The sequence below is a fragment of the Podarcis raffonei genome, chromosome 1 (assembly GCF_027172205.1).
Source record: "Podarcis raffonei isolate rPodRaf1 chromosome 1, rPodRaf1.pri, whole genome shotgun sequence".
NCBI lineage: Eukaryota > Metazoa > Chordata > Lepidosauria > Squamata > Lacertidae > Podarcis > Podarcis raffonei.
The window spans coordinates 46,505,325-46,521,451 of NC_070602.1; the positions used below are offsets into that span (position 1 = coordinate 46,505,325).

The 16,127-nt window shown below is 39.4% G+C and overlaps 1 protein-coding gene across 3 annotated transcripts in view; it reads right to left on the reverse strand.

The window, feature by feature from the left end:
• The window catches only part of PCNX1 (pecanex 1), a 78,814-nt gene that overhangs the window by 31,401 nt on the left and 31,286 nt on the right, over nt 1-16,127 (reverse strand). Inside the window, exons 7-9 of one of the 3 annotated variants that reach the window (XM_053384560.1) lie at nt 14,732-14,861; nt 8,646-8,830; nt 808-898 (exon numbers count right to left, since the gene is read on the reverse strand). In XM_053384560.1, the coding sequence (XP_053240535.1) occupies nt 808-898; nt 8,646-8,830; nt 14,732-14,861 (406 nt within the window). Of the gene's footprint in view, nt 1-807; nt 899-8,645; nt 8,831-14,731; nt 14,865-16,127 lie in introns of all 3 variants that reach the window. The other 2 variants (XM_053384550.1, XM_053384564.1) reach the window with 2 other exon arrangements.

Consider the following 16,127-nt stretch of genomic DNA (forward strand, 5'->3'; position numbering starts at 1 on the left):
TACTCCAAGCACCATGACTCTTATTCAGCTTACTGCCTTTAAAAAAGGATATGAAATCCTGTCCAAGGATCTCGTGTACTCATTTTGCTCTAAGATTGTTAGATTATTCTCTCTTTCTTTGAAAGGGTATCATGACCTAATTGGCAAAGCCTATCTAAAACCCTGGCTAGGGAAAACACGATAGCTTCACCACCCTGTGGTGGTGGCAGCAGCTTAGAAATCATATGTAAATTCAAACATTTTGCACTCAAACAGAATAAAGCCATGCATCCAGACACAAAGTTAAGCAATAAAACATTCTAAAATGTAATTAACACTTTGACTGATTGTTCTGAAATACTGCCTAGTCTTCAAGGGTTGTGTGCAAAGGAAGTATGCAAAGTGCCTTGACCATTTGTATCATCTGCCTTTCCAGATGCTGTGGGACTACAACTCCCTTGCTATCAGGAAACTCTCAGCTATTGGCTGGGGTTGAGAAGAGATATAGTCCAGCAACATTTGAATGGCAAAAAGTCCAGCAACATTTGAATGGCAAAAAGTTCCCCACCACTGCACTATATAAACATGAGAATGAAGTTGGTTCTGGTTCTCAGTTCTTCATTCAACCTGCAACTTCCTCAGTCTCAATATAATGGGTATTCTTTGACAAAATAGAAAATTACCAAAAGGTTCCCATGTACATCAAATCACAATTCTGAAAGTGTTCTGACTTTTGCAAAAATACACAGACGCTTAAGAATCTTTCAGAATTGTTTGCATATTCAGCATTGCTGACTAAACCACAGATACTGGTTTTCAAAAACACACCAGATATTAGATGTTCTTCTTGCAGCAGGCTCAAAATTCACAAGCGACATATCACAGCCCCCTGTCTCGTAGAGTGTAGAACTGAACTTACCTGTCAAAAAGAGAAAGTCAGGATAGGTTAAATATTGTAGCATATTTCTACACTGTAGTAACAAAAAGTATATGCTATAGGTTACTTGTACACAATACAAATCTACATAAGTATTTTATAGCTACATCCACACACTTCATAAACGGTTAATGGAGGACTTTACTTGATCAGGGACCATGAGACCAAATTGGTCACAACCAAGAATGCAGATTAATGTACGTAAGCAAAGAGTTACTTATGGACTTGTGTAATGCACACATCTTTCCTTAGCATGTCCCTGGTCTTTCTTTGAGCTAGGTTTTCATACCTAGCGGACACAGTCCAGAAACAGGAAAATAAATCAGTCACTAAGTCATTGAAAAATTAACTATGGTGTTTTTTCTTTAGACTATTGCATTCTATCACCTCTATCAGGAAGAGGTAAAGATGTTCAGCTTATTTATTTTACAAGGTAAAATTACTACCATATCTTTCCATATAACTTGGCACAAGAATTATGATAATAATAGAGAATTTTCTCATGCATAATGCTAGAACTTGGGTTCATTCAAAGAAATTGATTGATAATATCTGTGGGACAGACAAAAGCAAGTACCGTATTTACTCGAATGTAATGCGCACCATTTTTGGCCAAATTACATCACAAAAAATAGGGTGCACATTAGATTTGATGGTGAATTAGATTTGATTGCAAGCCTCAAAAACACTACTGACATAGCAAATCCTATTTTGGTTTCAAGGTTTTGAAAACTGAGGTGCGCACTAGATTTGATGGCACATTAGATTCGTGTAAATATAGGACTTCTTTGGGCAGCACGTATTAATATATGGAATTCACAGCCACTTCAAGTTTTGAAAGTTCAAGAAAAATGGACCTTTTGTTGGAATTGAACAGATCCTTGATCAGATATTGCTAGGTCAAAACAAATATAAGACGGGAAGACAAGTAGAATGATTTGAGGCTCCACACATGCCTTCATCTAAACAATATTATTTATGTATTGAAATAGCAGAAGCCAGTTCTGCTCTGCTTTTATGCACAGACAATTTCCTTTCAAAATGCTAACTGCATTCTTAAACAGGGAATGGTGGATTCACAGCACCAAATTTTGCCAGTTTCTTTTCCACACTTCCACAGGCCATAAAAACCAAAAGCAAGCAAACACCCACAGTCCCATTTTCACTGATGACATCTCACCATCAGAATACATGGTGTGAACATTTTTTTTCCTTTGTCATATGAGGTAGCTCTTGTGGAAGTACAAAAAAAAAATCTGGATTCAGTGGAACAACACTCCATTTAAGAATGCACATTTTCAGTCATTTGACAATGCATGCCCAACAACAAGCTGAGCCAGACTAATTACTATGGGGAATTCAGGCTACTAAAACTGAAGCAAAAACCAACAGCAACCTTAATACTAGGTCCTACTGATTGTTGAGAATAAGCGTTAGAGATACTGCATACGGCAGTGATATGTGTACGCCACATGGACAATATTTCCAGCTTGAACTCCCCTCTATGCTGCTCCCACTTCACCACACACAGAACAGCCAATCTATAAACTTCATAATTGTTGAGATATTTTTATTTTAACATTTGTCTAACCAGGACTTGTTGAATGCTCCAGGCAGGGCTCCATGTACTGAATGCCCCAGATAATTCTTGGTACCTGTTCCCTATTGTCATTCATGACTCACTGACAAAATATAATGAGATAACCCTAAATCTAGAGTTGCAATAAATGTTAATACAAATGTACAAACATAAATTTTAACTGAGAAAGTTTGGCTCCCTTCATCACTATTTTTAAAGCTGTAACTTTTTAAAAAAAATGTACACATGCATAGCAATGACAGGCCTTGGGGGCGTATCATGCTTTATTCCTCCCAAAGTATTTGAGAAGGGTCAAATGATTTTAAAAGAAGGGGCTGAGTTGGTATAGGAGATGACTAGGGCATGTTTATAGAAAGACACATCACAATTTGGGTTCTTTGCACATACAAAAGCAATGTATGTTTTCATGAGCGAAGACTACTCCTGGATTATTTTGTCACTGACACATATGGTTAGAAATCACAGTATGTGGACATACAGTACAGCAAACACAAACTCAACATTCCCATATAATAGCACATTTCCCCCTGCATACTTGTGTACACCTGTAACATCATATTAGTGGCAGGCTTATTTTGAAGGTCACAAAGGTCAAATATTTAGAAAGAATATTTACCACCTGTTAAAGCAGAACACAATCTAGGAATGGAAAGCAAACAATAAAATATAAGAATGAGCTACACTTTAAACAGTGTGCATTTATTTCTAAGGCTTGAATTAGTGTGTTTCCCCCATAATTTTCATTCACATATATAAAAAAGGATGTGCCAGAACTATCAAACACCAAGCTATTAAGAAGATGTGATCCCAGTGAAGATCAGTCATACAATCTGGCATATATATATATGTGCGTTCCACCGAATTTTACATGTGAAAAGTTGTTTCTTAGATGCAGCTGTTAACTCTTGGCAACCCTCTTACAAAAACATATTGCAATTTTCCTACACAGTTCAGTAAGCAAACAGTGCCCTGTCCATGCCTGCAGAACCAAAACGGAGAAGGGAACTTGATAATAAACACCATGTGAAAAATATCAAAGCCCCCCCCCCCGCATTACTTAAGGCAAAAGATGAATGAGATTTCCCCCAGTCCCTAGCAGCTAAGGCACTTCCACACTATCACCATTTTGTGGGAGAGATTAAAGGACATATCAGGAAATTTAGGTTTGTGGAATTCAAGTGGAATTCAAGTGGATTAAAACATTCTTTCTACCTACTGCAACAAATCCACTTTAAAAAAGAAACTGAAATTTTGCGGTTATGAAGGTGACAGGGAAATGCATTGAGAAATCAATCAAATCAGAATGAATGTTCAACGAAGACTGAATATAATCTAACCTCCATGTGTACAAGCAAATCAGAATGAATGTGCAATAGATAAGAGGGAGGCTTAATGAAAATGATACTCTCTGATTGTCTAAGGATAGTTTGTTCTGTCCTATAATTCAAATTGCCCCAGAAACAGGCCCCCCCCACTCCAATCTAATTTTAAAATACCTTGCCTTTCCAGGCTTGGCAACCTGGAATAATTTTCTTCTTCCTTTACCCTCGATCAGAATATATCAACATAAATTTGAGAGTATTTGGTAGTGTACCAGTCCACAACTTAACAGAAGTTGATCACTATTGTTGAGTGCAGTATCACTTCAATTCTAGCCATCATTCACTTTTTCCCAGCAAAGCTGATTTCAGCCACAGAGCATCCATGGGACTCTGGAATGAAGTCAGTGTTAAGCTGTTACACCCCAGTGTACTTGTGTCCCGCAAAGAGACGGTATATTAAATACTGAACTCTTAAAACACAGAATGCGCTAATTAATGGTAGGTGAATTACCATTACTGCGGGAAGTGAAGTTACAGGGAATCAGGCAGAGGGCCTTCTCAGCAGTGGTGCCCTTCCTATGGGATGCCCTCCCATCAGATGCCAAGGAGATAAAGAACTACACAACTTTTAGAGGACACCTGAAGGCAGTCCTGTATCAGGATTTTAAATGCTTGACATTTTATTATTTTTTATATTTTGCTGGAAGCCACCCAGTGTGGCTGGGAAAGCCCAGCCAGAAGGACAGCATATAAATAAAATTATTGTTATTTTTATTAGGTATTACAGTAACTACATTGAGTTAACAAAACAGGAACAGAGCTATCTGGATCCTCTGACCAAGCAGTTAGCAGCCCTCTGTCTGCTTCCTTGTACTTCCAAGCAGCGCTGAGAACTGCTAATATTGAGCTTAACTATGTGGTTCAAGGCAACAGACAACTGCCGTATAGCTGCTATACAGTTAAGCTTTTAAGAAGCATAGTCTCCTTGTCATCTGAATCCACCTTCACATATTACTGAATCTGGAGATGGAATCCTGTTTATAAGTCAAAGTCTACAGAAAGATAAAATGCAGGAGAAGAGAGACCGTCAAGCTGGGAGTTGCAGGCTCACCCTTGATTCTAAGGCAGGAACTATTATGAATAGGAAGTCCCTCATACTTGTCCAAGACCAAAATGGCAAATGAACAATAATCCTAACTGTGATCCAGAGAAGACATAGTTCTTCAGGCAGAAAAACAAGAGACAATGTCCTCATCTCCCTCTTGCTTTCCTTTCCTTTCCTTTCCTCCCTCCTTCCTTTTCATTGGCCAGCCAAGGAAAGAGACCTGTCTTCACCAACGAATGGCCTTCAACATCATCTTCTCAACTGCAATTTCTTCTGTTTTGGCAGAACGCATCACTATGGTGCTGGCCTTCCTCACCACAGCACCAGGGAACCAAGGGAGGTGATGGATGGACAACAGTCTAGCCAGCTCCACTGTCATTTCTTGTTCCAGTGTCCAACTGGTCATCTGCACTCCCTGGCTAGGGAATTCTCCTCCAACATCTGAGATTCCAACATGCTCTCCCAGCCCAGAAAAATCATTCTGCAATGCAACAAAGGGTATGTTGTGTTGTTTTATTGTGCCATTGGTTACATGGGCTACCTGGCTGCAATCTGCTTCTCAGTGGTTTTCCTTGCTAGGAAGCTGCCTGGGTCCTTCAGTGAAGCCAAGCTGATCACCTTCAGCTTGCTGGGCTTCTGCAGTGTTTGGGTATCCTTTGTGCTCAACTACCTGAGCACAGAGAGTATGTACATGGTAGACGTTCAGGTCTTCACTATCTTGACCAGGGGTCGGCAAGGTTTACTTCGCCTGGGCCAGTTCACTCCAGCGGAGATCCCTCTGTGGGCCAGATCACACGCACGTTCACAATTTCCGGCGTCTGCACAGACGCAATTTCCGGTGCTGCAGAAGCGAGTCCCCACGCTGCGCTGGTTTAGCTCAGCCCTCTGGGACTCGCTGAGTAGGCGGCTCGGTTCGGAGGTGGCTCATGGGCCGGTTAAACAACCCCCATGGGCCACTTGTGGCTCATGGGCCTTAGGTTGCCGACCCCTGATCAGGACCTCCAGTGCTTGGCTCCTGGGCTCTTCATTCCCAAGTGCTACATTATTAAAGCCAGATCTGTTAACAAAGGAGCAGCTGACAACAAAAACATAAGATGGTGGACTCTCCTTCAATGGAGGTTTTTAAGCAGAGGTAGGATGTGTCATGGAGCGACCATCTGTCATGGATGCTTTAGTTTGAGATTCCTGAATTGCAGGGTGTTGGACTAGATGACCCCTGGGATCCCTTCAACTTCTACAATTCTATGACGTATGAACAGGAAAGTAGATTCAGTCCTGCCAACGTCCCAAATATCCTTCACACCATACAACAATTAAAACTACAGTCTATGAGGTATGCCCTGGAACCAGTGGTGGTAGCTGTACAGCATTCTCATTGGGAGCTAGGAACAGCATTCACATCTGAATGCTTGTGGCCCCAGTCTTAGCACAAGACAGACCCTATACAAAGCATAACTTGATTCTGTAATATTTCAGCAGAAAAGTAGATGGCACCTGATTATCTGGGCAAACCTTCTAAATAGTTTTTCTCACATTTCAGAAAGGGGTGGGGGAGAGAAAGGCTGACATTCCCCACTGGCAGACCCTCTTTTGTTTAAGGATTCTTAAAACAGGATTATGACAGACTATCACTACAAGCTGATTCCAGCCTGAAAACCACTAGGGTTGCCAAGCAATGTGGGAGAATTTCCAAGTCCAGCCAACAAGGACCCCCTCCCTTAAACTCAGTTTTAGAAATATTACACAGGAAATAGCTTAGTTTTATTTTCCCAGAGTCTCAAGGACACCACATTTTAAATGACCTTGTAAACTTATTGTCTGCTTTCAATTTCCTCCCAAAGGATGGTGTAGGGGATATGGTATCTCATGGAAGAGACTCCTAGTAGGGGAAGTCTGCACTGAACCACACTTTTCAGACTGTGCTCCATGACCCCTCCTGTTCTTTTCACCCATGCCTTGGACTAATTACAACCAGCATGGCTTCCTGTATTGTTTGCTATCTGCTGAAAAACTCTCCATCTGGAAGTTCTCTGATGCTAATACAAAATGTAAGTGCTTGTTGCTTTTTGGTGGTGGCATTCACATGGGAGAATGAAGAAACTTAGCCCATAGATTCAACATACCTACTCAGACAACACAAGAAATAAATTTTAAAAAGGAGAGCTGAATCCACAGGCAGAATCTCTATCAAAGGGGGGGAAAATAAGGAGTCAAACTTATTGGACTGAAAAACTGATCTGAAATGCCTCCACAAAACAAATTAATGCAATTTCTATTCAGAAGTAAATTTAATGGGACATGCTCCTAGAAAAATGTGGCTAAGACCTGTGAGGTTAGGAGTATAGCATATTGTAAGCTATTTAATATTATCTTAAGATTGTTGCAGTCTCTAAGTTGTCCTTTTAGTGGAAAGGCTCTTCTTCCTACCCACTGAATCCTCAAGGCAGTCCCTTTCAAATAAAATATTCCTGTTTCACTACTATTCTCAATTAATCACAAAAAGACAACACCAAATTCCAGTGCTTTATTTTGCCACAGAATAAAAAGAGTTAACAGACCAGAAAAATGAGACATCTGGAATTCACCTACGTAAATGAAATACTAAAACTTCTCAAAAAGAAAATAATTTGTTTTTAAAGAAAACACTATTAATTTTATGTGCATACTGTGAATGGGATAGGGGGTGAAGGCTTATCCTGATTACTTGATGTGAGTCCTTTGACTTCAGATCAGAGATATCAATATAAGCCCAGAATAAAATATTATTTTCATGATATTTTTAAGATTGAAAGTGTTAACACTTGAATGAAATCCAGGAGTGCTTTTATATTTATGATGGCTTGTGCAATTCCCTCATCCCTCACATAAATTAAAAAGGGAAAGCTGTCAAGCACTAAATGTTTTTCTACTTCTTAAAATATTAATAAGGTTCTGTATAAAAGATCCGACAATTTAGCAGTGACCAAATGCCACATTTTGTGCTCTGGTGCAAATGTAGAGCAGTCCAACATGAAACATTTCTTTGCAACATTTGTCACTCCTATGACAAATTGCAAATGTGCATTCTTAACTCATAATCAGTTCATTAAAAATACTGGTCAAATTTTCACCATTACAATGCTTCAGTTATTTAAACATAAGGGTGACATGAAACTCATGAGTTCTCAATCTTTATTGTTTCCCAAATGCAACATTTTCTACTACAAAACTGAAATTTTGTGGTTATTTCTTGAAAAATAGTTTAACATGCCCATGCTGTTAAGAACAACTACAACTTACAGCTGTAGGTCTGAACGCAACAGATTTTGAAATATATCACCTGCATTCTGGAAATTAACATTGAATACGTAATAATATATTCTTGCATGTGTAGGACACATACAGCTTCATGCCCAATTAAAGCCTTCAAAAGCACTGCATAAAGTTTAGGAACAGAATCCTAAGGTACTGTGATGTGACTAAAGTACATAGTACTCAAGGCAGCATTCAAGTTCTAATTCAGAAGAGCGATTCAGGTCCTGGAGTAAATTTAATCTGCAAAGTGTTCCAAAGAAAAAGAAAAAAAAGGGGGGACCAGAACAATTTGCTGTCACACGCCCTGAAAATTCAGAAATCAACAAAGCCAAGTCACAGTGCATTATAAGCCACAAATCTGCTGCATAAACACTTTGATTGCACCAAGGTTAGATAAGGCCTGCATACCAAGTTCATCCTGCAAACTGCTGCCGCCGACAGCAGATGCATTGTCATGTGATGCTTCTAAGTGGACACTCCCATTTCTCACCAGCAAGGAGGCACTAGCACTGAGCACTGCTGCCTGGGAATGGGGGCGGGACTGGACTTTGACTTGGGTTGTGGACTGCAGTCCTTGCTGAACATCTTGAAGGCTACGAAAGAACACGGATGGTGGGAGACATTACAGGGAAGAACACAGAAACAGCAGCTAGAAACCAAGTTAACACTTTTTTATACTTAAAAAAGGTTAAACAAGTAGTATAACCACAGTGAATGAGTCAGTGTGCACCAAGAGCATGTTACATGTCCAGGGAGTTAGGCTGCTTAGTAAGTACATACATAAATAAATTTCAGCCATATCAGCACTCTCAATAGCCCCTCATGTCGTCCCGAGAGATTTCAAAGCCCCACAGGGTCCTAAACAGTACTTGAGTGTGGAGAACCGTGCCAGAGGTATCAAGCGGTGGTATATTTCTTTTTAAAAGTAACATTTGCTCTTCTTATGCTAACAAACTGCAAAGTTCACTCTTTCATGCAAGTTCAAAGTCAAACTCTTGAAAGATAAAATGATGATGATAATAATATAAATGGGCCTCGGTTTTGTAATGCAGTTGTTTTGCCGAATTATAAACAGGTTTAAAAAGTAGCCGTTTGTACACACTATGCTGTATGCAATATTTCAATATATTTCATTTCAATGTTCATATGTTGACATATCAGAGGTGACGGAAAAGTTTATGCTTTGAGAATTTGAACAAATAGTGCGACTGAGGATTGCTGTGAAACTGATCATCTCTGTATTGCAGAAATTTGAAGCCCATCAAATAGATTTTACTTCTAATTTAAATCCCATTTTTATCATGGACTACTGGCAATAAAAAATGAAAACAGCAATAACCTACCCCGCTGGGTAATTTTGGGGACATTAAAATTAAAGATTTCAATTTTTTTTAATGTTATGTTAATACCAGAAATGTATTCTAAGCAAATGCCATGGGAGACTATTGATTAAATACCTCCTTAAAATAGCATTTAAATTTAATTCTCTAAGAGAGAAGGACACAAGTCAGATTAGATTTTTCTGCTGCTAAATGTGTGGTTTTTGATTACATGACTTCGCAACAAGAACCCCCAGAAAGCAAAATAATAATGTGCTATTCCCCCCAAATCTTTGCTAACTCCTACTGTTGCAAAAAACACTATAAAGATTATTCTTTTAACTCACCTACAAGTTGAAGCTAAAGAACTATTACTGTTATAAGTGAATAGCAGATAAACTTTCAGTAAGGCCTGAGGAATCACAATAAATATAAAATACTATCAACAAACACTTGCAGGCACATTACATTCACTTCAATTTTTCAAGGCAGTCACACAGACAAATGCTGCCATGCCACATTCAGGCCAGTAAGAACAATGTTAGTCTGAATGGCCCAGAAAACATTAATGGTTGGTAATTTAGCAGCAGTTATATTTTTGTTTTCCTATTTGCATCTACTGATTAGTTTAGATAGGGAATTAGCTGGGCTTGGGTAGCCTCTCAAAGGCTCCTATTAAACGACAGCCTTACCTAGATGTAAATCTCTCTGAAATTATTGGGAATAAGACCTCATTTCAGCATATACAGTACCTCTAAGGACAGCTTTCCCCAACCTGATGTCCTTCAGGTGGTTTTGAATTCCCATCAGCCCAGGCAGCTTCTGCCAATGTGGTCCCTCAGTGCCTGTGTCTAGTATCCTGGGCAATCAACACCCAGTCTCCAGTAGCCAGGAGGAAGTGATTGCATCCAGGTCACTAGAGGTACATGCAAATGTTGTGAGAAAATAGGTCTAGCCTTGGAAAGTTAGGCAGCCAACCTCAGTAACTGTCCTTCTTAGAAACAAGTCAATTGATGAACTTCAGTAGATTCATCAATAAGTTTCAGATTGTAAGTGCTGATATTTTGTTTGTTTGTTTGTTTAGTTTTGCGTTGGAATATGAAGTAATTCTTCACCAAAAAAGAAAGTGCAAAGTGGCCTCCTTCAGGAGGAAGGGCAGTAAGTAAGTACGGTAAGTAAGTAAGTAAGTAAGTAAGTAAGTAAGTAAGTAAATGCATTTTTTTAGATTTTCTGAAAAAAACAAAAACTAAACAACCACAACTACTTCACCATTGAAAAAAATGAGATTAATTCTACAACAGACTACAATTGGCTGAAGCAACTCTGACACTTGAAAGGAGCAGAAAGGATTATTACAATATTTTTATTGTCCTAACCTGGTAAAAATTTATTCCACATTTCTAAAGACTAAAAAATGTTTAGGAATTAATTCTACACAGAACTGGAAAACTCCCAAACATTTATTAGGGTCTGGTATCTAAATTGTAGGCAGCAGAGTGATTAGGTGCCCTGAGATTCTTTCTGCCACTCCTAAAATATACTATTTCACTTCTCTGACAGGGTAAAAGATGAGCATGGGTTCACTAGCTGCAAGTGGTGGCAACTTTGGTTTCAAATGAGAAAGCATTGAGTTTGTTACGTAGGAACATCCTGATTTGTGAAAAGGGTATTAGAAGGAGGCATAACGAAAGTGCAAGGAGAGGACAATAACTTGCAAGAATAGTTAGCAAAAGGTTGGGAAAATAGTTATCTGCTATAATCAGAAAACTTGTATCACATATTTCTGCTGTCTGAGGTTATGTTCCCATTAACATTATTTCAATGAGACAAACTCAATGTCTTTTTTTCTTTCTTAAATGCAGTGGGAGCGAAGAGGACTCCACGTTCCTACTTCTGTATTACAACCTCATATTATTCAAATATGGATTTGCCTCACTGTTTCCCAAGGTGCACCTTTTAAGACAGGTGACTAACCTGTGGCCTGTTCAGAAGTTGCTGAGCTGTAATTCCATCATCCTTGGCCCTTAGCCATGCAGGCTGGGGTTGATGGGAGCTGTGGTCCAACAACACCTGAAGGACTACACACTAGCCACCTGCCACGCAGAGACAGAAGGTATACTCTTCAAGAAAGCAGAAAAAGAACTACCAAGATTGCTGTTGTTGGATCCTTCTGTCTTGAGAGACAATGGATAATGTAGAACTTCAACAAGACAGAACTTCAATAAAGTGGATTCACTCTGTTGAAGTTCCTAGCTTGTTAGTAAAACAACAACAACAGTAGTAAAAGGTAAAGGTACCCCTGCCCGTACGGGCCAGTCGTGTCCGACTCTAGGGTTGTGCGCCCATCTCACTTAAGAGGCCGGGGGCCAGCGCTGTCCGGAGACACTTCCGGGTCACGTGGCCAGCGTGACAAAGCTGCTCTGGCGAGCCAGCACCAGCGCAACACACGGAAACGCCGTTTACCTTCCCGCTATAAAGTGGTACCTATTTATCTACTTGCACTTAGGGGTGCTTTCGAACTGCTAGGTGGGCAGGAGCTGGGACCGAAAGACGAGAGCTCACCCCGCCTTGGGGATTCGAACCACCGACCATATGATCGGCAAGCCCTAGGCACTGTGGTTTTATCCACAGCGCCACCCGCGTCCCAACAACAGTAGTAGTAGATGCAAATTCATGTTTAATTCTCTATATAACCATGTGTAAACATTACAGAAGCTACATCAAGTAACTCGCACTGTTTGCCTAAGGAACTCTTCTTTCCTTATAAAAGCTGCCACTGAAAGCATAATCTGGAGCATAAGCTACACAAATGGCTTCCCTAACAATTATGAACCCGTGTAAAGTAGCTCTTAATGAATTTTGGCAATTTTAGTCATACTAGAAAAATCCTACAGTGGCAGATTTAAAGTTGCATAAAGCTACTTCTCACAGATGTATTCCCACACAGTTAGATGCAACACAATACATGTTCTTAGTGGTAATTACACCTCTAGTATGAATACACCTCAAGATGTCTCATGTTAAGACTCTGGTCCTAGAAGAGCAAACAACCATCTTGAGAATTCTCTTTTTTCCATTAAGCACAAATGCAATATAGAAGATGGGCAGTATGCCTAATTCTACACACTTTAGGAATCAATAAAAAAAAAATATGATTTTCAGTAATGATTTTTACAGGGTTTAAGGAGGTGAAGGTGTAAGGAGAGTGTTTTTTTTTTAGTATTGCCAATACAGAGTTCATTTTTGTGTGCATCTCAAATGCTCACTAAATTATGATAGTTGAATACCACCCTACTTTACACCTAAGTATTACTCAGTGTAGACCCACTGAAATTATTCAACATGACTAACTTAGGTCTATTAATTTCAACAGAGTAAAAATTTAACAGAATACCACGCATAGTCAGGCCTGTGCAGTACACGTCTTGAGGCCCAAGGCGTGAGTCTTGTTAGATATAAACTCAAACAAAAAAGCAGCCAGTCCCTCACAGAGGTCCCCAACCAGCTTAGCCCTCCGAGGCATGGGGCAAGTTTACCCAGCTCCTACCCCCACTGGCTGCATGGGCCAGCCCATAGTGTAAAGCTGATTGGTTTCTATGGTCATTCCAACAAATCATGATAAATTATTGGCCTACACACTAACAAATTTTACAAGTCTGTCTGCTAGTTCCATTTAAAGAACCAGCACTATCCTGATGACATTGTCTATTATTTATCAGGAAATGTTAAGTAAGACATTTTAATTGAGTCTTGCCTCATGGAAACAATTAAATGTGAAATAGGTATTGTGTAACTGAGGAAAGTACATTCTACCTCATAAAGGTTCAAAAATTAAGAATCCAGCAGCAACAAGCATGATGGCTGTGGAATATCAAATGCCTTCCTGGAGTTACCCAGTTTAGTTCCTCTCATTGAGAAAACATCTAAGAGGGTTCGACTTCCTTGAATTCTAGCTTTACAAAATAATCATACCACAAAACAAGGGCCTTGTGCCAACATTTGGTTTAGTGAACATAAAACTTTGCTTTGTTTCAGTCCTCCAAATTGTTTAAAGGCAACCTGAGACAAAATAGGTTTGTAAATCTATGGGTGTGGTCCAGTCATAAAGCCAGAGGTCTGAAAGCTTTATGGATGGTGATGCAGACTGCTGTAAAAAAACAACAACCCTGACTGTTATGGTATATATATATATATATATATATATATATATATATATATATATATATACTGTATGTTTATATGTTCGCTCTGCACTTTACTCTGCAATTTCATTCCATAACATTTGTTATACTTTCATTCTGCTTAAAAATCTGATCCAAAGAATTCAAAGTATCTTTCCAGTCCTGTACCAGCATATTTATTTTTTCCTAAAACATCGTTCCTTTGGCATCCGTAGCACACGGCATTCTTAAGTTTTCTTTATGAGCATCAAAATTGCAGCAGTTCTTTAGAATCAGGTGTTTAATTGTAGACTTTTAAAACAGATATAATTTTTAATTATCGTTTTTAATCTTTTAAGAGGAATTTGAGATATTTATCCTTTGGTATTTGAGTCTTGATTAAGTAAGTTATTCTGCTTGGATTTGATGCAGAAATCCTTGTGATCAATCAACCTGAATCAAGGATTTAAAATTGTGAATGGCTTGAGAGCACGTATCACATGTAAATGATTGAATAATTAGATTTGGATCATCCTATTGGTAATGTCCTCAGAAGTTATGCTAATAAGAATAGGAAAGACTTAGCCAGTTTTGGGGGGGTTTTTTGCATAAAATTTGAACTCACCTACCTCACAGCTCTCGAAAGCTTTCAGATTCAGAAGTAGGCAGACAGACGGATCATTTAATGCAACTTAATGAAACATTGAAAGATTTGACAAACTTAAATGAAAGAGCTAGTTTTTAATGTCAGTTTGTTAGCATTTTAGCTGACTCAAAGTCATTCACTGGCCTACTCGTTTTGACGATAATGGGTTGGGGGAGAGAGACATGAACAGTGCAGTGTACACATGCGCAATCCAAAAAGATCACAAACGCATGCCGTAACAGCTCGAAGATACTGGTTGGTTGGGAGAGGAAGGGAAGGCAAAACAAAGCAATTCTGCAACACCATTGGGAGTGGGAAGCAGTGATCAGCTGCATGCATGTTAGATACAGTGGAACACGGATACCATACCTTAGGGGTGAGCCGATGAGCAATGAAGGAGGGGTAGGGTTACTCCCTGCATTGTGACGGCGCCGTACTGCCTGACGCCTAAATGTGCTGCGCTCACGACGAACTGTGACCACCTCCTCACTGGCTTGTGCTGCTGCATCAAGACAGACCAAGTCAAATTGGAGCCCAGTCCAGTTATGTACAGAGCATCTCATGCTTTCCCCCACAAATTAACTTCCTGGCAGCAGAAGGAACAATTGTTCTGATTGTTGAGTTTGCTCACATAGAGTTTAAGTGTGGAATTATCATTTCAAAACAAAACAAAACCCACCAATATTGTTTTATGTCTGCCTTTTAAAATATAGCTTTATTTTAAATTAATTTTAAATGCAAAAACAATCTATACTTATATATTAAATTGAACCCATGAACTTCTAAAATGCACAATATGCTTTTCTGTATTAGAAAGTTAACGACTCTGGATTTAGGAACTAAATTTAATTATTCTTTGGACCTCGGCCTTAAGTCCTTTTGAGCACATACAAAAAGTCAAAAGAAAAATAAATTTTACAGTTGTCCCTTAGCCTCCAAGAAAATAAAATTCTGTAGTGCAAAAAGCATGTGTGCTGCATTAGCAAGATTTTACAGCATGGAGCACAAACACTCACTCCATTTAGTTCCAAAACAATATGCTTGAATTGTTTTAGCAACCAATTACAAACATACTTGCTCTGGAAATGTATAAATTATAAAATGGATAATTTTTGATCAACGATCTGAATTGTGTCTTTTCTTTTGATGATTTAACTCAATCCATCCTGGTTCCAATATGCTCAAGCATGACACATAAGCTCCAAGGGTCAGAGAATTTGTTTTGCAGGGAGATCAATCCAGCCTCCTTCCAATGGTGGGATGGATGACAGAAAATAAACTGAGCTTGAATCCTGGCAAGACCAAGGCACTGTGGTTGAGTGGTTCCCATGTCCAAGGAATCAGTCAATTGCCTTCCCTGGATGGAGTTGCACTCCACTGAAAGGAACAAGTATATAGTCTAGGGTTGCTTCTCAATCCAGCTTTGCCACTGGAGGCCCAGGCAGCCTCTGCAGCTAGAAGAGCCTTTTACCATTGGTACAACAGGTATGGATGTTCCTGAATCTGGTAGAGCTTGACCCCAGTAGTTCAGCCATTAGTGACTTCAAGTTTGGATTGCTGCGATGTATTCTATGTGGGGTTTCCCTTGTGATTGATCCAGAAATTCAGAATGCAGCAGCACGGTTGGTGACATGAGTGTGACCCTGCCAGCATATAACACCTCTCCTCAGAGACTTGCATAGGTTACAGATTTGCTACTGGGCAAAGTTCAAGGTGTTACTTTTAGCATATAAAGCTGTTAGCAGCTGAGGACCAGTTTACTTGC